This window comes from Dermacentor albipictus, chromosome 1 (genome assembly GCF_038994185.2).
Source record: "Dermacentor albipictus isolate Rhodes 1998 colony chromosome 1, USDA_Dalb.pri_finalv2, whole genome shotgun sequence".
Lineage (NCBI taxonomy): Eukaryota > Metazoa > Arthropoda > Arachnida > Ixodida > Ixodidae > Dermacentor > Dermacentor albipictus.
In genome coordinates, this window is record NC_091821.1 from 491,778,077 (window position 1) to 491,799,540 (window position 21,464).

Sequence of the window (21,464 nt, forward strand, 5' to 3'; positions counted from 1 at the left end):
GTTCAAGCCTACAGTAGTTATTTGTTCACGCCGTTGCTTGACAATTTAACATTTAAGCAAATAGTAAAACCTGCGGGTAGAGACCGAATGTCGTCTAGTCCTTATTGCAATCTGTGCCGTAGCAAGCGGAATGTAGCGCGACTTCGTCGTGCTGTAGGCCGGTCAGAAAAGGAAAGCATCTGCCATTTTGCACCGCATTAAAGCGCGTGATCTTTGACGCCCTGGCTCAGAGCTCGGTCTGCAGGGAGTTGTCCGGTGCGGTCGCGCACGCCGCAAAACGAGGCAAGCGCAACAGCTCGCGCGTGACGCCGTCACTAGAAGTGTGGCCGAAATTCCGGAGGAAAAACGTTAAAAAACAAATGCGGGACGTGTGACGTATACGCAGAGTATGCGTTTGACGCAGTACTCTTAGATTTTAGCGAAGCGTTTGACAGATATTAATAAAGAATTGCGCAAGGAACTAATAATAATAACCTTCCTGACGTTTGGGTCTCTAGTTTCGCATTACCTTCATAACCGAACGCAGTTTGTTTCAGTTGATGGTAGCAATACCTGCAGTCTTCCTGTAACATCATCCCGGAGGAAGTGTTCTGGGCCCCGTGCTGTTTCTTTCATATGAGACATTGTCGCTGTAATCACTCGTGGAACTCAAATTAGGTTATTGCGGATGATGCTTTATTTCGTGAAATCAGAGGTGTACATGATCAGGATGAGTTGAATTCTGATCTTGCTAATGTGTGCACAGATTTTGGCATGAATGCTATTACCAATAAAACTGTTTATTTTTGTGTAAGGCTTAGGAAAACGCTTCTTAAATATACTTATAACCTGGCATCTATTCCGTTGCAAAAAGATGCCAGCTACAAGTACCTAGGAATTCCAGTTACTTATCTCGGAATTTGCACATTGCTGAGATTTCCTCGTCAGCTTCGCGCAAGCTTTCCTACTTAAAATATAAAATTCCAAATTCTCCTCGCAAGGTCAAATTTTTTGCCTATTTGACATTCATGCCAATTAAACCTAAATATTGTTGTATTGTTTGGGATCCTTACACTAAGCATAAGATTAAAAAGTTAGAATGTATTCAGCGAAAAACTGTCAGGTTTATTTATTCGAAATTCAGGTACACTGATTCTCCTTCTGAACTCATGAAAGCTGACAAAATTAAGCTACTTAAATTGCGAAAAAAAAGAACGTCGCCTTAATTTTTTGTAAGCTTGCTTCTTAATGGCAAAATGGCTAGTGATCAGACGCAGTTTCTTTCCTAATTGGTTACAAGACCTACGTGACATTACCAAACACACATCTCTAACCCCATATATTGCAAGAACAAACATTTATGTTTTCCTTTTCTTTGAATTTTGTGTCCGACTAAAATAGCCGAACAGATCCTTATTACGCACTGCATGACTAGATGATCATGTCTTTATGTGTACTTTCCTCAGGTGCTATTATGTTTTTTTGTTTTCATTTCTGTTTTTTTGTAATACAGATATGTTGTAAATTGTATTGCCCGTCCTGCTTGGGCCAGATTGATCTGCAGTATGTAACAAATAAATTCATAAATAAAAGCCCACCCACTCTAAGCCCATAATGAGTCAAATTGCAATTTCGAACCTGAAGTCCTCTCTGATATTGTCGTGCGAGGACAAACTTGCTGACAGTCCAAAAGCTCACATAGAATTAAGGAAGCCGAATGCCTAAATAGTGTGCTGTCTTCAATCAAATACCTAGTGGCCAAGCTATCGACTTTCTTGCTTCCCTGGTGAGGTATTTGTTCGATGGCAACAAAAACAACTACACGTTTACACTGCCATGCCTGCGCCAATGCATGATTTTTGTATGTTTTGCCAAATTAGCGCATCGTTGCGCAGGGTAACACAAGTTACCAGCTTTTACGTGCAGTTGACGACACTGGATAAATTGAACTGTATGTGTCGTTACTAAATAATTGTGAATCGTTCTAGTTTTCTTAGTTATCATTGGACTGAGTAATACAGATAGGATTAGGTGGGCAACTGGCCAAAGAAATCACGTTTTTCTTGGTCGACCATAAATCAATCCTAGCCTTACGGATAACTCAAACGCTGGAGTGAAGTGTTTCTGGTGAGTTATATTTGCCGCTGCTTTTTTTTTTCACTTTCAAATTTGCCACTGTAATTACGGCATCTGTGGCGAATATTATTTGCTAAAGCTTTGCTTCTTCGCTATTTGTGTTTGCGCTTCCAGTCTTCCCACGCCGACGATGAAAACATTGCGGAGACAACGCCCTTGGAAATAAAGGTTCCGTTCGAAGATATCGAATGTGACAACGACGACTGCACCGCTCTGTCTACATGGCTGAGCCAATGGATTCGAAGAGACGCCGACCCGTGCAACGATTTCTACGAATACGTGTGCGGCAACATGCTGGGACGTCCGTTGCTCAGTGATGTACGCCTACCACATAAGCTTGCCACGTATACCTCGAGAAATAAGGGTACCGAAATGTATACTAGTTTCAAGAGCGAAATATGAAAAAGAAGGTAGTTTATTAGCTATACCATGCTTCCTCTCTTATTGTGACTAATATTATTCCGTAAGAAACAGTTGTCTCCACTTTCTCCGCCATGATGTAGTGCCTTAAAGCGTCATGGTGGATGTTGCAAGAAAATGCTGCAGATGTGCAAGCAGCAACGCTACGGAATAATCTGCAAAATTTAGGCACACGTGAAACGTTACTACGTCAACGTACTTAAATATCCGCAGAAATTAGCTTATGCAATTAGAAGATGAAGGGGAGAAATTGTGATCCACCCGAATGTAGCACGAAGGAAACCCAGACGGGCTTATCGGAAAGAACGCTCCGCAGTTGCGGGGAAAATTCGTGCTGGTCCGGGATTCGAAACCGGAGCCAACGTCTTTAGGGCGGTCGCTCTACCATCTGAGCTAACTAGGCGACTAGCAGACCGCAGTGCGAGCGTGAATTAATTGACAACAACAAGCGTTGTTTCCCAGAAACCCGTAAGGGTTTCCTTTGTAGGTACGTGCTACATTCAGGTGGGTGGCAGTTTTTACCCTGTCATGATACTTGTTCCACCTTGCGAGATTCCGCAGAATTGATCTGCGCGGTTAGAAGAGTAGTTCTCTGGAATAATGGAATTTTTTACCACTGTTGCTACAATGACACAAATGTCTGCACAAGCACTATAAAGCATCGCCCCTTTTCGCTCAGCGTTCTTAGGCAAAGTAACGCAGTGCCTCATAGGTTTTATATGTTGTTGGGGAAAATGCATAATAGAGCGACGCCTCCCTTGTACCGACACAGAGTTGTACATTACCATCGTGAAACTTCGTTCACGTTCCTGCGCCCTGCATGATGCTCCAGTCGCTTTGTTGGATTAATGCATGACGGCCGCTCTGGCATCATTTCCTGACCACGTTTGCTGCAAAGGCAGATGCTCTTGACAAACAGTGACATAACCATGTTTAGCGGAACTTATTTTATAGGTCTCCAACCTGCAATCAGTTTGCACTGCGTTATACATGACATAATCAGCTGATTGCATAAGTGGCGGAGAAATTGTACTCGTAGACGAAAACCTTATTCTCCATTAGATTCACACGTCTGCAGTCGAGAAGCCATTCGTGGTTTGTGTCGGAGGCAATGATCGGTGCGTCTGGCCAACCCGTTCGCAGTGTGCAAGGGTGTTCCTTCACCAAGAAAGATCGGCTTAACTGGAATACTTCTCGCAATATGGTCCTTTCGCGCTACGCTTATTTCACTCCATGTTTGGTTTCCTGTTGTATGTAATCAAAGCAATCAATTTCATAAATAATCCAAGGATTTCATGAAACGCGCTTTTGGTGGCAAAACTTGCCGCCCCATTTACGACATCTACACCAAAATACTGGCCAGAAAGCAGCCTCTCGTGTCTGTCAGCCTCTCGTGTCTGTCAATACTGTCTTTGTGTCGTACATACTGCATTTTTATCGTTTATTTAGAAAAAAAAGGCTTCAGAGAATAAAAGGGAGCAGGACGGTGAAGACACAGGTTTTCAGGATCCTGGATTTCTTGCTCTCCTTTATGAATATTTCTAAAATACTCTTCCAAAAGCACTGGAAATGCATTATTTATCAGAATTTTCAACAAGCCCAGCAATATTCAATAAGCTGGAATAGTGTATATCGCCCTGCGTTCTGGTCGTTTTTTTTTTCTATTCTGCACTGAAAAACTCACAATTGAGGAGTGTTTACGAGTTTGGAGTAACCGGACAAACTTGAGTGAATGTGCGAAATCGGTTTCCTCAAGAAAAATCAATGTTTAGAAAGGTTGCGAAGGAGTGCCAGCCGTCGCGAAGCTCCAGAAAGGTTCGAACTACAGCGGGGCGACATAATTTGGTAGGAAGAGGAAATTGAGTCAACTTAACCCTGCAGGCACTATTTGGGAAATGAAAACTTTTCAAGCACTTCCTATGAGAAAGTGCTAGAGGTTGACTAGTGCAACGCCAAAAACATACATTTTTCATCGGGCTTCTCATATGGTTAAGCTAAACAGATGCTCAGTTTTTATCTTCAACGCGGTGAAATATTTAATGGAACAAGTAAGTTAACATGATATAAGGGGCTTGTTCTTTTTCTTTAATTTAGTAGTCAGTACATATTGCTTTCTTGAGTGGATCGTGACAGCTTTACCGTAAATATGCAGTTATCCTATTTCGCCGCTGCTGGGCTTCAATGTTTTGATTACGATATTATTCGCAACATAAATAATCAAAAAGTTAGCGATGTTATGAATGTTCCGATTTTTAATGCAGGTAGTGTCTACTTATTAGGTGACGCACTTGAACAAGCTCAACGGTGCTTTCACATGCAATTTGCTAAAGATCTGCTCAAACAGAGGAAGGTCGGTGACACGTTTAAGAACGAAAAAAGGCAGTCGTGCTTTTGTGCTTATATTGAATGTAGGCAACGCTGTAGATTTTATAGAGGGCAACAGGTAAACAACCACTGGCAGACAGCAGCAGCATATCTTGTTATCGTAGTCAGAAATCGATAATCTTGGCGTACAAGATAATTCGCATGGATGTCTGAATAAATATGGAACAATACGATTTCGAAATGCTATCGCGCTTGTTACTCAGGTAAAAGGTGAGAAACGTTGTCACTTTAGCTTTGACGCAATCGCATTCAGTGACGTTGACGCTTTTGTAAAGCCGCTTGCGACATGATGTTCGGCAGCCTCAGGTGTTTGCCAAAAAATTGGATAATTTTCGGAAGCATGGTTGACCTTAGGACATATTGTACAGTGTGCATAAGATCTCGCAAATGTACGCAGAGGGCTATAATGATAGCCCAGCGCTCTTATTTAGAAGTGAAACACTTCTAAAGTGAAAGAGCTCAGAATATTAGCCTGTGAATGGTATTAGTACATGTGTCCGTAGTGGTTTCAGTTAGGACGAAATGCTCCTGCAGCACCCCAGCTCCCTTGATACCACTTTGCTTTTCAAACAGCTGTAAATTAAAGATTTTCCTCACTTAAATCGGTTGCACTGTTTCATATGCATTTTTTTTATTCATTCAGCAAACGGGATCTCTCGCTGACATTTCTCTGAAAGGCCATGTCTGTTAGAACGTGTCAACTGTTAGTGAAACAAAATGTCCTTTTAACACCTGTTGCTTGCCGTCGCAAGCGGACCGCGTCCTCGATATTAAAAAGAATACCCAAGCCAGGAGGCAGTTGATGCGGCTATCACAGACCCTCCCGAAATACCTGGTTACGGCTCTGCTCACACACTATGAAATTCCAACGATTGCAATAAGTGCCTGTGGCACCATGCGCCACCAAGTTGCTTCCTGTTCCACACTCTATGTAACAGATACTAATAACATGCTGAGCCCCCTTCGCTGTCTGCGCACACGACAATGAATATATATATATATATATATATATATATATATATATATATATATATATATATATATATATATATATATCATAAGAAGCCAACAAACACGCTCTCATCTCTCTCACCCCCTCTCATCTCGTTTATGTATATATATATGTATATATATATATATATATATATATGGCGCTATCATCATCAGCAGCAGCAGTCTATTTTCGATGTTCAATACAGGATGAAAGCCTCTCCTCCAGGCCATCCCCTATTACCCTTGTCATCCGCTAGCTAGTTCGTACATGAGCCTGCAAATTTCCAAAATTCACCACCCCACCCGATTTTCTGCAGTCGACTACTGTGTTTCCCTTCCATTGTCCCCAACTCTGTATACTGTAATGGTACACCATTTATCCGCTCTACGCACAGCATAGCATTGCAAGCCCCATTTTTTGCTTTAAACATCATCTGGAATAACGCCAATCCGCCTTTGCGTTACGCCTAATGTTTGACGTTTCTTCACTCTTCGCGCGGTCTTTAAGCTGTCCTCGAGCTTCTTTGTTAATCTCCAAATTTCTGCCCCATATGTTAGCCCCGGTGGACTGCAGTGGTTGCGCTCTGTGGTGAAGCGCCAGGAGACGCCTGGATGACGACGACGATATTCCGTCGAAAACACGGAAGCATGTGCACCGCGATGCCTGCATCGTCCACACTAGAAACGACACATCGCTGCGCGCGTACTCGAGGGGTAGAAAAAATTATAATAAATCCAGAAGAAAACTACGAATAGGCAAGCGCCACAAAACAGCACGCATCGAATCGACAGATAACGCGTGGCTCAAGCTACCCAGAGAAAGGGAAGCACCCACGTCGGTAAGCAGACGGCTCTGAGAAGAGGAGCAAGGAAGACGCGTTGGATTGGGTTTGACTTCAGCGTTCGGGAGGCGAACCACTGTTGGAGGGACTCGGTTGGGCGCCAACGCACGAGGGGGCTTCTAATCGACACGTCTTCCGCTCCCGTCAACCAGTCGACCAACCTGAGTCTTCGATAGCCCGCCTCCGTTCCCTTATAGTTCGCCGAACGACGCGGCACCAGCCAAACCACGAGTGTGTGGCGGCAGTTGCTCTGAACGCTGTGTAGGGGCGCTTGATCTTGCTTGTCCCCAGTGCCCTGTGCCTTTGTACTTGTATTTTGTATGTTTCAATATATATTTTTGTGCGGTGTTCATTGCCGTTCATTCCTTGCTGCTGTCGGAGGCGTCACTGACTCACAGAATTAAACCTGCTCCCCGAACCAAATCTTATTATACACGCCCTTCCTTCCATGACAGTTGTGGGCTCCCAGTCAGGTTTTTGTAATGTCTGTCGTGTGCACTAGAACCCAATTTCATTCATTCTGTAAATTTACTTCTCGTGAGCAGGGTGCCGTGTGAGTAATTGACCTGGTTAAACGTGCTCCTGCACAGGCTTTAGCGGCTCATCGGTGATCATGAATTCTCGTTTTCTTGCCAGGCTATTGAAGATTACCCTTGTCATCTTATTATCATTATTCAGCCGGCGAACACTACAGGATACCGCAAAGCGACCCGACAAGCATTTCAGTAGGCTATCCACTTCATGGCCATAACCGGAGCTCCTCTTTCTTCGACATGAAGCCCAACATATAGGCACACAAAGACTCTTATGGAGTGTGCCTGTTAGGCTGCAGCCTAATTAAGACAGTGCCAGGCTGTACAGCATGCTTATATGGTCACCTTCTGGAATATCCTTCTGGTTGCTTCCAAGAGCTCCGGTGATGTAATTCACATTAAGCCGGCCGAAATTTACGCATTGGGAAATCATTCGGCTGGATCTTTGAGAGTGCCGCGGTCGAGCTGACATCACTCGCAGGTGCACTTCCCGTGGTCCTGAGAGCGTGACCAAGATTTGGCCTAGTTTCAGATACGTGGCTTCTGCAACTTCTTTTGTGATCGTTCATATTTAAAATAGCGCCAAAAAAGACACCAACAAGGGAGGACACAGGACGAGCGCGATGACTGATCCGTACCAACTAGCTTGCACCCAAACCCTTCTTTTGTGAACGCGGCGTCCGCATCGGCGTATGCGTGCCTTGTCGGTCTACCATGTTCTTTAACAAGTGAGTGAGTGAGAACTTTATTTAGATCCTGAGGAGAAAGAACTAAATCAATCCAGCGGTACCACCCAGGTCGAGGCCGGTAGACAGAGTCTTTCGGCGACGGTTGGCTCTCTGGACAGTCTTGAGCTGATCGATGAGCTCTGTGCTTCCGAGCGCTGAGTCTTAGGAGGAGTGGTTAAGACGTCATGTGCTGGTGCTTCCGCGCTCCAATTGTTAGCGGAGTGGCTTTATTTTCGGTTCGGGAACGCGATCTCAAGCTCTGATCAAGAGCAGGCTGTGCATCGCTGTGATACGAGTCGCAGTGCTGTAAAAAAGCAATCAAATGTGTCATTAGTTTTGGCTTGTGGCGTTAAGTGGGGCATATAATATTTGCAATCTTCCATATATTTATCCACCACCGTGATTATCAATTAAATAAAAAAGCTCGTTTATATGAGTTATGTTCATGTTTATGTCCGCCGTAATGTATGCTACGAATAGAAATTGATTTTGTTCTCAAACCACGTCTACGAAAGGACCGAGGCTTTCTTATTGTACCTTTCATTTATCATTTCCATGATAAAGCGTGCCGTTAGTGGCTAACGACTTGTTGCGTTTACATTGACCATTCTACGTGCCGGAAATGTAATTACAAGCCAGAATCAGCGTTGTTTACAACTCCATTTGCATGTGGCAAACGCGATACTCTCGGAACTGGAAGTTCAGATGAAATTCCGCAGACGGAACCGGACACATGGGTCAGTGATTGAGGCAGCCGGCCTTGTGAGAGACATGTGCATACGATTCAATCATGGCGCCAACCGCGACGACGCTACTGCAGTAAAGGACTCCATTAAGTTCTTGGGCATCGATTTCAGTGTGCGCTATGCAGACATCTACGACTCCCTTCCCTATCTCATGGTCTTCCTCTCCACGATTTACGACATTCACTCCTTCGTCGCCCTCAACGACCGTAGACAGTACCACGTGCCTGCTGACAAGCCTAATGACTTTGTGGTGGAGGTAAAGAATGAATTTCTCAGCGAACAAGCCGATACCAATCACGACTAAACGTGGTTGAGCACAGGGAGCCACGAGGACAAAGGAAGACAGATTCGAAACAAGAAAGCAAAGGAAGACACTTTGGACGCACAGGCCCCTGTGCGTACAATGTACCTTCCTTTGTTCTCGTGTTTCCCCTGTGTTACACCCCGTTTAAGATTTTGTCAACCAGCCCACATCGTCACCGTTGTCGGCCAATTACGAGTTGCGTGAAAGACTGGAACAGTGCAAAGTTCATCCCACAGGTTGCTGGGGTGAACTCTGTTGCCACTGCCAGGGAAGCAGCCGTTATATAACGATTAAGATAACGTGCGATTGATGAACAGTAATCGGAATTGTCCTATCTTCGTGCTGCTGGCTTCAAACGGCTTTGTGACTACGTAAATGTAGCGTTTCAACGAAATCAATTACGCATAGCTGCAAGAAATTGCAATGATTGTAGAATTATCAGGCATGTGCGCAGAGCCTGAGTCCATGCGTGCGTTTTGCAAAATATGACGGCTTACAAATTCGGAAATAAACCACAATAAATAACGCCAACAGACCATCTGAATCGTCCTGCACGATGACTGTATATATCCCTATGCTATGCTCATCACTCCCATGGTACTTCACTCATTGTTATTTCTTCTTGTTTCTTTCAATAATCCTTATATGAACCTGTACGAGGAATCCTACAAGGTATTACGGCGAGATGTAAACTCAACACTGTAGATGACTAAAAAGCTGCGTTTGTTATAGCTGGGCATTGGAAGTCAAAAACTATAGCCTCAAAGCCTACTGCTAATGTCACAAAGTACAATTTGGAGCAGATAGTAATGGACCTGTGAAACTCCTAGTATGTTGCAAAAAAGTAGTTTGTTCGTATCAGTGTTGCAGGTAAAGCCCTACCGTACACTGCAAGAAGTCGGTATATTACTTGCATCCAGAAGCACGAAAGTAAACCAACTAATGTTGCTCTGCTAAAAGCAGTAACTTCTGGCTACTCATTACCAAAACAGAAAGCTTCCCCGTCAGTTGCTTAACCGGTGCACTAAAAAAAAAAATACTCCAACTTATACACATACACGCCCCTTTGAAACTGTATCTTCCGTTATATCGTTGTAATTGGTTGCATTAGAAAGAACGTAGCTTAGGATTTTTTGTGGATGTACTGGAGAGCATTCGCCTCTAGCTTTGTTTTAAAGACTGGATATTGTTTAACCTGCTTTGTTGTCGCACACAAAACGTTCTCAAAACTTTTGCAGATCAATTTTTCCCGTTCTTAAGGTATGAATACACTGTTCAGACAAAAGGTTTTGGCTTCGGCTATAAAATTCGGGTCTGATTTTCCTTGCTAGAAGAACCGTTCTAATTGTAACGATATGTAGAAAAATAGGAAAGGAATAATTATGTAATTTTGAGTCCAATGTCTTTCCTAATACAGCGCCAAGTTTTCCTCTCACGCCCGAATTTGAAGCTCAGAAAGCAGTTGCTGTATTCCATACTGCTATGGAATTTATGTAGGGCAACCTGTGAACTCTGCAATGAAATAACATTGACAAAAACATGTGATACGTATTTAAAAATCAAATAAACGAAAAACATAGAGAAACTATCTTTTAGCAAGTGGAATTCAATACTGCTAGTTCATTGCATGCATATATAGGTAAATAAAACAGTCTGCAAAATTTCAGGGAAGATCTTCATTGAATAATATATCATTCATGTTAGTGTACCACCAAATCAGAAAATAACAACAGAAATGATTATAAGTGTCGCGAAAAGAAAGTATTAGCGGACTAATGCGCTCCAGTCTTCTAGCAAAGCTGTCCGTGACCATTCTCCTTGTTCTGTTTTACCCGCTTATAAGCTGCCATTTTTTTTCTGGCTTACGTTAGTCCATGAGAGAAATGGCAAGATGCCTTCATTCGGAGAGAATGGGCCTTACCATGTCAAGCTTGAACACTGAGTAGAGCAGACTTCATTTCGATTGGCCTTACGACATCTAAAGTTGCATGGCTTCCGCTGTTGTAGGGGCAGGCAACATCAAAGAGGCCAAACATGAGGATTGTCAGGCGCTCGTACATGTTTTTGGAGCTTTTGCCAATGATGATGATGATGTATCTTTTATTTGCATTCTCTGTAAAATGGGCAGCAACATGTGCTCAGCCAGCCTGCCTGTTCTGATCAGGTTCTACCTCATGTGTCGCAGTCTACTATTTTGGCTCTGTTTCCATGGGTTATTTTTTCCTCAATAAATCTTGATCTCTAAATTATATAGTTACCTCTACATGTAAGGACGCCTGGTTCTATGAATCTTCATTGCAGCGAAGCTGCTATTCTCTAATTTGTCTGGATTTTTCGTGTCCCAAAAACCGGTGGCTGGAAAAGCGGGTGTGTGTTTAAGTTTCCGTGTAATAGGGTTACGTTTCCTCGTATATTCGAATCAGAATCCGGTGCTGTCATCTCTATGGGTTTTCAGTACGTCGTACTTTACGAATTCTATGCCGCACCTGCGCTTGGTAGACCGCCTAGAAAAGTGAGGATGTACGTATGCTGCACCTTCGCAGCACGTGCATGCACGCGTGACGTACGTCGCTTGGGGTGGTGGTGCTTGGGTGACTTCGTTTCACGTCATTCGCTGCGGTTCTAGCCGCCTAACGTCCGCACCAGCTTCGCTGTACATCCACTTTCACAGAGTGGAATGGGGGCGGGCTTTTTTTTTTACCAATGCCCTAATTCTCTCTTGCTTATCTCCACTGCTGACCAATAAAGGTTCCCGTCCGCTTTGAATTCCAGCGCTTCTGAAACACGGCTGCTTTCTGCCGGTGTCGCAATGAATGGATGGTTGGATTGATGCTGCGAGCGTCCCCTTTGAAACGGGCCCTGGGTTCCACCGCAAGTCACGTTGCGCCCCGTTGTGTGAACATTAACCAAAATACTCGCGAAATATTCTAAATATATTGCGTTTGTAGAACATATAATTCATTTGAGGAGCAAGTATGGTTAACTTACGTAACACTATTTTCAAGAGAAAAAAGTGGGAACGAAATTAGTCATTTTCGGTTTCGTAAAGTACGGTGCACGCTACAAAGGAGCCTGTAACATTTCAATGCCACAAGGTGCAGGCATGATTCGTTCTGCGATCGGTAGAGGACTGTGTGGTCCCATAAATAGATAAAAGTGAGAAATGCCATTTAAGAAGAACACTGGTACTTTAAAAGTGTCGCAGAGCGTTAAAATGCAAGCAGTATATCTCTATTTGTTAAAACCGAACTATATGCTCCCGAGCAGGCGCCATCGAAATTCGTGAAGGGCCTCAGGCTACTTGGGGAACTTCAAGGGGGGTTTCGTTGCTCATATGTCGTTTTTAATTTTTTCATTACTCATTAAGCCAGGTATCGCGTTAACAGTAACTTTTGGATGTATCTGGTTTCGAAATTGGTACAGACTTATTGGCATCCCCTTTGAAACATGGCGGTGACAAAGAGTCAACTAGCTTGCTTTATTTGTCCGGTATTATATGCATGCGTTTTATTATAGCATTCTTCTCTATGTCTCTTTATTATTTCCTTGTCTTCCTCAAAACTTCTTCATTTATCCTTGCAACGCTACCTATGCCTCTAACGGATCTGGTCCTATGAATCACCTTGCTGCTTTTCTCCCTCCAATACTTTAAACGTCTTTTACTTATCCGGCTGTTGACCGGTTGATGCTTCCATCCGCTTTAAATTTAAGCACTTCTGGAATGTGGAAGTTACCTGCGCGTTTCACTTGGTGAATCCCTTGGCATTATTTCAGGATGTGCTGAGTTGCGTCTGGAATTTTGCTCCAGCGTACGCATGCCTCATCTAGTTGCGAGTATTTGCTCCGGTATGTTTTGTCCTTAGGTGATCGACTCCAGCCTCAAACAACAAAGAGCTCTCTTCGTATCGTCGTGCACATTTTTCCTTCTAAATTCTTTTTCCCATTCTTGCAAGTCTCCACGCTCGTTTTGTTTCCATTCCTCGCATCCCCCTCGCTGTCTCTTTTTCTCTGTCTTTCTTTCTGATGACCCCTGGTTGTCTACACTTTCAAGTAGCCTGTACATGATTGCCAATTTTCTTGACTTTCTTCCTGCACTCTTTGTCCAGGCCTTTCAGGTACACTTGCTTGTGCTCTTTAGGTGCCCATTTATTTGGTTCCACGTTCCTGAGTCTTTCCTCAAAACTAACTTAACTCTGCGCTTCTCAGACGCCTGCAGTGCCTTTGTTGTGGTTTTACCTTTGGCACCCAAAGCCAACGGATCTACCGATCTTCGTTTAACTGCCAGCACTGACAAGTTATCCGTTTTTAAGAACAGAATGGCATTCGGGAACGCTAGCGCTGGCACCATTACTTCTTTCCAGATTCCGCGCACCACCTCAATTCTATTGTCGCCCCAAAGTGCGCTGTTCAACTATTGCTCCATTCCGCTTCCCTTTATATTTAGATTATCTTATTGGGTGGTTGAGTAATTCTTCCCTTTATTTATGTATACGCCGTAGTATTTACATTGCTTCGCAATATATGGCTTGCTGCTCAACTGACACCACGTAATTACTCGTTTCTGCAGTAAAGATCATAATTCCCGATTTTTCCCTGCTAAGCTTAAAGCTCAGATTTGTCGCCGCATTGGCATACATATTCGCAAGTGTGTGTGAATCTCATGGATTGCCCGCTAGTAGCACCATGTTGTCCGCATACGCCAGTCGGGGGACCTTCTGCTGCAGTTCATGCGCCAGCAGGGGAGCCCTCTTTTGTTAAAATGTGCATGCGGTCGAAGCGGTTGCGGCAGCAGGTAAAACGTCATAAGCGTCCACTTGGAACACCACTTGTGATAGAATGAAAACGTATTGAAACCGTTGATGGAATAGCGTACGCTTAATAATGACGTCCACCAGGAGATCCAGGTAGCAAGCATTCCTAGGGGTGCGAGTTAAACCAGTGATTCGCACTGTTTCCCATAAAACCAAGATAACTTATCCGCGAAGGCATAGCGCAAGTATCTATTCGCAAAGAGTGACACAATTCATTTGGCCTTCCATGGAACCAGAGGAAGCGCGGCAGCATCTGTCACTTACATCGTGTTGTAATTTCAGCATTGCTCTGAACGCCCAGCTCCATTTGCCAAATGGCGCTCTTCGCCAGCACGGTGACGTACGGGCCGTTCAAGATAATTATTTTTATCACGAAAGCAATTATGTGGGCGCTGGAGGCGCCATGCTTGCTGTCGCTGTTTCCGCTTTGCTGTCATGACATACAGTACCGATGCGTGGCTCCCTCGTGAGTACTATAAGGCATCCAAAGAAGGTCTCGTTTGGCTGCAGAAAGAATGTGTTCAAGCGCACACACTGTCGTTATCTGCTCACTCGAATTTGCAGCGGAGCTTCGGTGGCGTCCAGTTTGTGGTTGTACAGTTGGGTGCACAGTTGCCCGAGGGAAACACTCGGCAAACTTCAAGAAACTCCTGTGCTTTTCCTTCGCTCTCATCTCATTGACCACAGAGGTGCGACGCCTGCGCAGACACTAGTGGCACTCGTCATGAACGCAGCGCTACGAGACTCCTCATATAGGCTACACGAAATTGGCCAAAATGCGCATTGAGAGTGGTCTTGCATTCCCTGTTCGCGCGTTTTGTTAGAACACCGCCCGAGTTTCAGCGAAGCAACAAAACCTTACTATCGCAATCACGTGCGTCACCCTCCGGGCGAAACTGTTCCTTATTTTAACAGACGCAAGATTTGCCTAGTTGATCGCGCATCCAGTGGTAGGTTTGTGTAAAGTATGTGATTTTCCCCCTAAATGCAGCTCGATGTCCGGGCACGCACATCACTGTCGGCGTGTAAATTATATTCTTTAAGAGTGCGTATGACTCTAAAGAAGTGCTTATGTCACAAATACTAAAAAAAATTTGCGATTTGCTGTTTAATTATTGATTAAAAGCCATGGCTAAATTGTGAAGCTAATTGAGAAATATCCAAACGGTTTCGTTCCCTAAATATAGCACCTCATGTATAAATTTTTCTGTGCTGAGTAGAAAGCATTCTAGATCTGGAAACGTTCCAGGCGACTAGGGACGCTATAATATCGTGGCATTGAATTCCGAACCGATAATTATCATTTATTCAGTTCAAGTTTTGTTCCGGTTCCGGCACACTCTAAGAATATCGGTGCGGTACCTTCTCATCTATTCGGACAGTATTCCTAATCATTAATGGTGTTTGTGCGAGCTTTTGTTTTCTTTGGATGTCCCGAGAGTAGCCCCATCACAACAGTTTTCTACAAAAACGACGTCTTGTATGATATCTGTTATGAAAGTCGGATACGTGGTGAAGAAAACCTTTCTCAATAGCATAGGCTTAACACGCGAAAAACGATGTGTTTCACATGGCGAACAAAATCGCAGCCTAACTTATTTTTGCTAAATCTTAAATCATAACTATAAAAACCTTAGGTGGAATGAGGAAAAGAATTGAAAGGCGTATTGTTATGGAAGCTTTTACAATGTCTCGCATCGTTTCATAAACTATGGGAGTAAGGATAGTTTCATTCAAGCTGATAAGTTCTACTTCAGAATGCCCAGACGCCTTCTTTGAGCACGTCCTCTTTTAACGTGCAGTTTTTTTTTCTGCCAATAAACAACCTAAAATAGTCATTCAACTGAACCCTCACGCCGCTTCCATATTTCCGTTTTATGTTGTTTTAAGTTGCACTGAGAACACTTAAATGTTCATTGCTTATTAAGAGGTAATCTTTTTTACATAGAACCACCATTGTTTCCTATTGCGCATATTCGACGAACTGGTATGTCATTTAAAGAACATGTGGTTGTGTTATCGCTACTTAGTCAGTAAAACTGTAGACGCATAGGGCCACCACGTAAATGATTGTTCCCTTTCAGATAGCACTTGATAAAAAGACCACTGTATACTTGTTGGACTGGAACCCTTTCGAAGATCCTGAGTACGGCGCCACTTATTTTTCTGACATACTCAAGGAGTACACGCATCTTGAAAAACATAAGGTAGCCACTGTGGCCAGCGAGCTCCAGACAGCGATGGGCGAAGGTCAGTGCTTCTTTTTCAGCCAACATTACGACATTGAAGTGGATATTGCAAGTGTAAAGGCACTATGACTTATCGCTGGGAACATTTCAAATCTATTCGCGTGGGAATAGCAAGAGATGCCCTTGAAATTTTAAAACTGACCATGTCCCCATATGCCACATGCGAAAGTGACCATATGCATGAAAAGTACGAGACCATATTATTGAGTATCGAAGCTGTCGCTCTAAATATCGTGTTATCCTTCACTAGGTATGCCAATGATAGGAATGCCGATTGTAGTGTAAATGAAAAATAACGCAGAAATTAGCGTCTTATTCGCGGAACCTGCGTTGGGTCCAGGACTCCACGTAACACATAAGATAACTGATCTAAACTCGAGTAGCGTTATTGCATAAATGCGGCACCAACCTCTGGGAATTGGTTTTGGAAGCGGAAACGCGATTAATGTGCGGCTTCGCAGTGCACCCAAAGACGTTAGGATGTACGCGATACTCGTCAACACATTGACTAAAAAGCACTGCGCATGCCTAAAAATGTAGATGGCCTTCGCAGAAACAATGCACTCCAGCCATAGAAAGTGAGTCGGAGAACCAGTCTACAGAAAAAAGTCGCGCGCATGAGGCTGCAACTTTTGTTTACTGAAACACTGCGCCTACATAGTTCAGCTTGTTTTCTAAACGCCAAAGTAATATGACCCAGTATTGTGCTAACAAAAAAAATTCTTAGGACCATAAAATTGTCTGCCTACGGTAGCGAAAATTATCTCCATGCCATTCCGGTGCTTCGCTACTGGCTTAGTAGAGTGATATGTTGGGCATGTTGGTGCATACATATTTGAGAAGTCGGGTGTGTGACGGAAGCCTGTCTGAACGGCATGACGCACAATAATAACTAAAATGTGCCAGAACACGGAAACAACACAGTGTAAAAAAGTTTTTAACTTTGTGCCACTTTCACAAGACCCCAAACGGTAAAACCATTTTGAAGTTCTTTAGGTCGGTGCGAGTTACAGTACGAAAACAACAAATGATTGAGGACCTTAACAGAGAGTGATGATGAATAGCTGGGCAAAGGAACAAGAGTTCAGGATCGCCAGTCAGCCTCTAGAGTCTGTGAAAGAGTACGTTTACCTTTTAGTAAAGCAATCAACCGGGCTAGTTTGTGGACGTTCATTATTATATTGCGTACGATTATGTCCGTAAGCAATCCGCCCATCGCGCTTATGGAAGCAGAGGTCGATATTGCCAGGGCGAACAGGTGCAAGTGAACGATGTGTTGCCGGCCCAAAGTATCATCAACTATCGTCACCTTGTCATATCCGTCTATAGCTCCCCTTCCCCAACCCCCCCCCCCTCCCGCGCCACACTTAGTTCTATATAAGCGCGTTCTTTAACAGTATTAAACCGTTGCTAGTTTGCGCAACGTACGTCCGCGTGCTGTCCCTATCGTTCGTATGTGTAACACTAAGCCCAATATAATCATGTACGTTTAGCTATGTCAAATAATCACAGGGAACCCTGATCATGAGAAGGACATTCATAGCAGAATAAAAATGGGTTGTATCGCATACGGCAGACGTTGTCAGCTGCTCAGTGGAAGCTTAACATTATCATTGAAACTGACGCTGTACAATCAGTGCATTTTACCAGTGCTTACAAATGGGGCAGAGACTTGGAGACTGACAAAGAAGCTTGAGAACAAGTTAAGGACAGCGCGAAGAGCAATGGAAGGAAGATTGCTCGGCATAACGTTAAAAAACTAACAGAAAGAGAGTGGTTTGGATCAGAGCAAACGGGTATAGACGATATTCTAATTAACATCAAGAGAAACATGGAGCTGGGCAGGTCATGTGATGCACCGGTTAGATAACCGTTAGACAATTAGGGTTACGGAATGGGCACCAAGAGAAGGGAAACGCAGTCGAGGACAGCCGAAGGTCAGGTGGAACGATGAAATTCGGAACTTCGCGGGCACTATTTGGAATCGACTGGCGCAGGACTGAGATAATTGAAGATCGCAGGGAGAGGCCTTCGTCCTGCAGTGGAAATAAAGAGCCTGTTAATGATGATGATGATGATGATGTCGGTACATGTACTGGCCCCATCCCGTATTTATAGCTAGTACAAGTAAGTCAAAGCAAAGTCAAAACACAGGACAAAAAGAAGGGGACACAATCAAGCGCCAACTTGCATCTGAATGTATTTCAGGAGGCAACAAATGTATATTAAAACCAAAGCGCGGTACACGAAGACAAGCTGTCACAGGGCAGTCTGTAAAAACTGACATTACGAGGTTTAGTGCAAAAACGCCCGTGTGTTATCCATTAGGTGCGGCTTACCACAGGTCGTCGAAATAAATCCGGAACCCTTCAATGCGGTGTGCCTCATATTCATATTACAGTATTGGCGGAAAAACAATATGGCGGAAATAAAATAAATGAAAAAAATTTAGTTCGCCATTGGAAAGAAAGATGGAAGCAATGCCAACGAACTGCTTTGAACGCAAGAATCATCTTTGTTATTTATATGAAAGGTTTCACTAGTGTCAATTCTACCCATTGGTTGACGAACTCACCCATGAGCAGAATCGGTCACATTCACTCAGACTCTGACTCAGACTCACTCAGAGTCACTCGGTGAGCCTGAATACGAGTCAGTCCGGCTAAGTAGAATTTTCGTAAGTTTCAATCCGAGTGCGCCAAGCTCAGCAGACTTTATGAAACTGAGTGAACCTTAAGCACAAAATACATTTTGTCGGTGACCTTGAGTGAGTTTCACTTAGCTGACTTGTGACCAACCTATGGCGACGGTTCTGGCTTCAGAACCTATGGCGATGCTTGAGAACGCGCCGCATAGGTCTGCTAGCTGACATCGAGAATGCGCATTCATTCGAATCTCAATCGCATGGTTAGAGAAAAACGGCGTTCGATTACTGTGATTTCTAGAAAAATACTGCATATTGCTCGAAACAGGTTCAGGAATGGCGAATGGCGTGAATGCATTCAGAGCAGCATGAAGCCCCTTCCTCCTGATGGCAACTCCATACTCTACCTTCTAAATACCATACCTGGCATCAAGGCAAGTGCACTCAATCTTCTGCGAGAGTCATTGAACATGGATTATGTAGCAGACGAAACAAACTCAGACAAAGAAGCACTTCAAATAGGCTGAGAAGCGAACGAGATTCTGGAGGAAGCAGGAATGGCGCTACGCAAATATGCGGCCAACTCATATGACCTGGATTATACATCATAGCATGAGAAAAAGGCAGCAGGCAATGAACTTTCCAGCTTCCTATTCAAGCTACTTTGCCGCAGCTTTCTGTTCCTGTCCAAACATTTACCCACTTTCTGTGTAAAAGGAACAAGTGTGGAATAAAGATGTTGAAGTTAAAGAAGTGCAACTTGCTGTGGCCCACGAGAAAAGCGTGAAAATACTTGTAATCATATGATGTATTTTGCGTTTCTTGGATGAGCCTTCGGAAATTTATGATAGAAAAATCTGACATCAATCGGCACGCAGGGTGCTCCATAGAAATTCGACTCAAAAGTCTTTGTTGCGCCATTCACTTGTGATCAGCACCTAAAAGAAGTTATGAACAGGTGTGTTAGGCTCCAACCAGCAACTACCTCAAGACATTCAAGAAGCATTATATGAATAAGTGCGGCATCCACAAGCCTTATAGTATCTTTCCATATCAAGTTATCTTGGAAGAGGAACCGAATTGCCCAGAGTGCTAGAGGTTCGCGTATTTTGTGACGCAATTCCTTTGACGTGTGGTGGAGCCCTATATGTAGTACCGAGTTGCTCAGCGAAGCGTGAGTTGATCTCAAAAGCAGGTGTGAAACCTACCAAGGCAACGAAGCAGCCACTACTGCATCTTCTAGGAGTCTTAATGAAGCAATTCTGCCGAATTACGTCTCAGCTGTTCTCATTGTATTTGAAAGCCACTGCACAATATGGTCGAATTCCATAATCACGCTGTCATGTATAAAAGAAAACGCAGTGAAGTGGAAAAAAATTCCGTCAAACTAAGTGAAAGAGATCAGGGAAAGATTCTAAAGTTCCCTGCGGAGTTTGCGTCCCGTACCGGCGAGCCCCACAGGCCTATTAATCCGTGGAATTTCAGTAGAGCCGCTACTGTCAAGGCGTACGTGGTGGAATCGAACAGACTGGGAATGTGAGTGATATGCATATCCATTCCAAAGCCAGAAGCTATAAACACCAACGACACAATAATGAAAAATATGCCCGCCGTTCAAGTTGCCATCTTCTCTGAAATGGCATCGATATCCGTTTTGGATGTAGAAAGCTACAGTACATCTCAAAGGTGCCTTAGAGCCGCATTATTTATATTCTGAGTCATCAACCACTCTCAATAGAAAAACATGGCGCAAACTGGCCCTCTAGTAACTTAAGGGATATTTGTACTGTAGAAATATTGGATCAGGAAAGTACGGCAGCTGGCCCCCAGCGAAGATATTATTAAGGTAAATGTTGCCTCATGAGTGGAAAAAGTGTGAGCGGAAAATTCGAGAAAGAAGAAAGACGCTTTGTCCCGCCTTAGCCTCGCCTTGAATCGTTTTATGTAAGCTCTGTTTCTTTCATCGCCATTGAAGTAAAGTTCGTGGTCATTGGAGTATCGACAGACCCTCAACATTTATTCTTCGCCAGAGTCACCGCCTTGCCGGACTTCCATCTTTATCTGCTAACATGTCTAACTACGGAGACGCTCAAGGTCCGATGCCTGCCGCTCCAGGATCAATGCCTACTCGTACGTGGCGCTACTAACGAGAGCCTTGTGTTTTCGCCGGGAAAGGAAGAGAAGATGTGGAAGAGCGGCTCAGGCATTATCAACGTATGAGCAAGACCAACGACTGGGGCATTACCAACCGAGTCACCATTATTGTCTTCGCATCTACTGGCACTGCCCCGAGGTAGTTACAAGATAATGAAGAATTATTAAGGACCTGGGCTCGTTTCGTCGTACAGCGCAAGAAATGCTCCGCTGAGTCAGACGAAAAAAAACCCGCAAAACACACCCTGGCATAGAGACCACAGATATCAGCTGAAGCTTGCACTGCCTACATTGAGGAGATATTGAAATAGTGCAAGTAAGCCGACGCAATAATGCCCGAGGAAAACAAAGTAGGGCACCTGCTTAAGGGGATAGCAGAGAATTTGTAGAATTTTCTCTCCGGCAAGGACAGTTTCGCTTCAATTTCTGACGTCATTAAGCACTGCCGCACGTTCGAGTTACTGAAGAAGCGCGAAATAACACAAAAATTTGGCCAATTGGCCAGTGTTACCACTGTGGCCCGTATCGACATCAGCTTTT

General features: G+C 43.9%; 1 protein-coding gene across 2 annotated transcripts in view; it reads left to right on the forward strand.

Moving 5' to 3' along the window:
• Positions 1-8,748: 8,748 nt before the first annotated feature.
• LOC139054876 (neprilysin-like) overlaps positions 8,749-21,464 on the forward strand; it is a 124,974-nt gene continuing 112,258 nt past the window's right edge. For both annotated transcript variants that reach the window (XM_070532557.1, XM_070532558.1), the window contains exons 1-2: positions 8,749-9,018; positions 15,962-16,127. In XM_070532557.1, the coding sequence (XP_070388658.1) occupies positions 8,788-9,018; positions 15,962-16,127 (397 nt within the window). In that variant the 5' untranslated portion in view covers positions 8,749-8,787. The remainder of the gene's footprint in view (positions 9,019-15,961; positions 16,128-21,464) is intronic.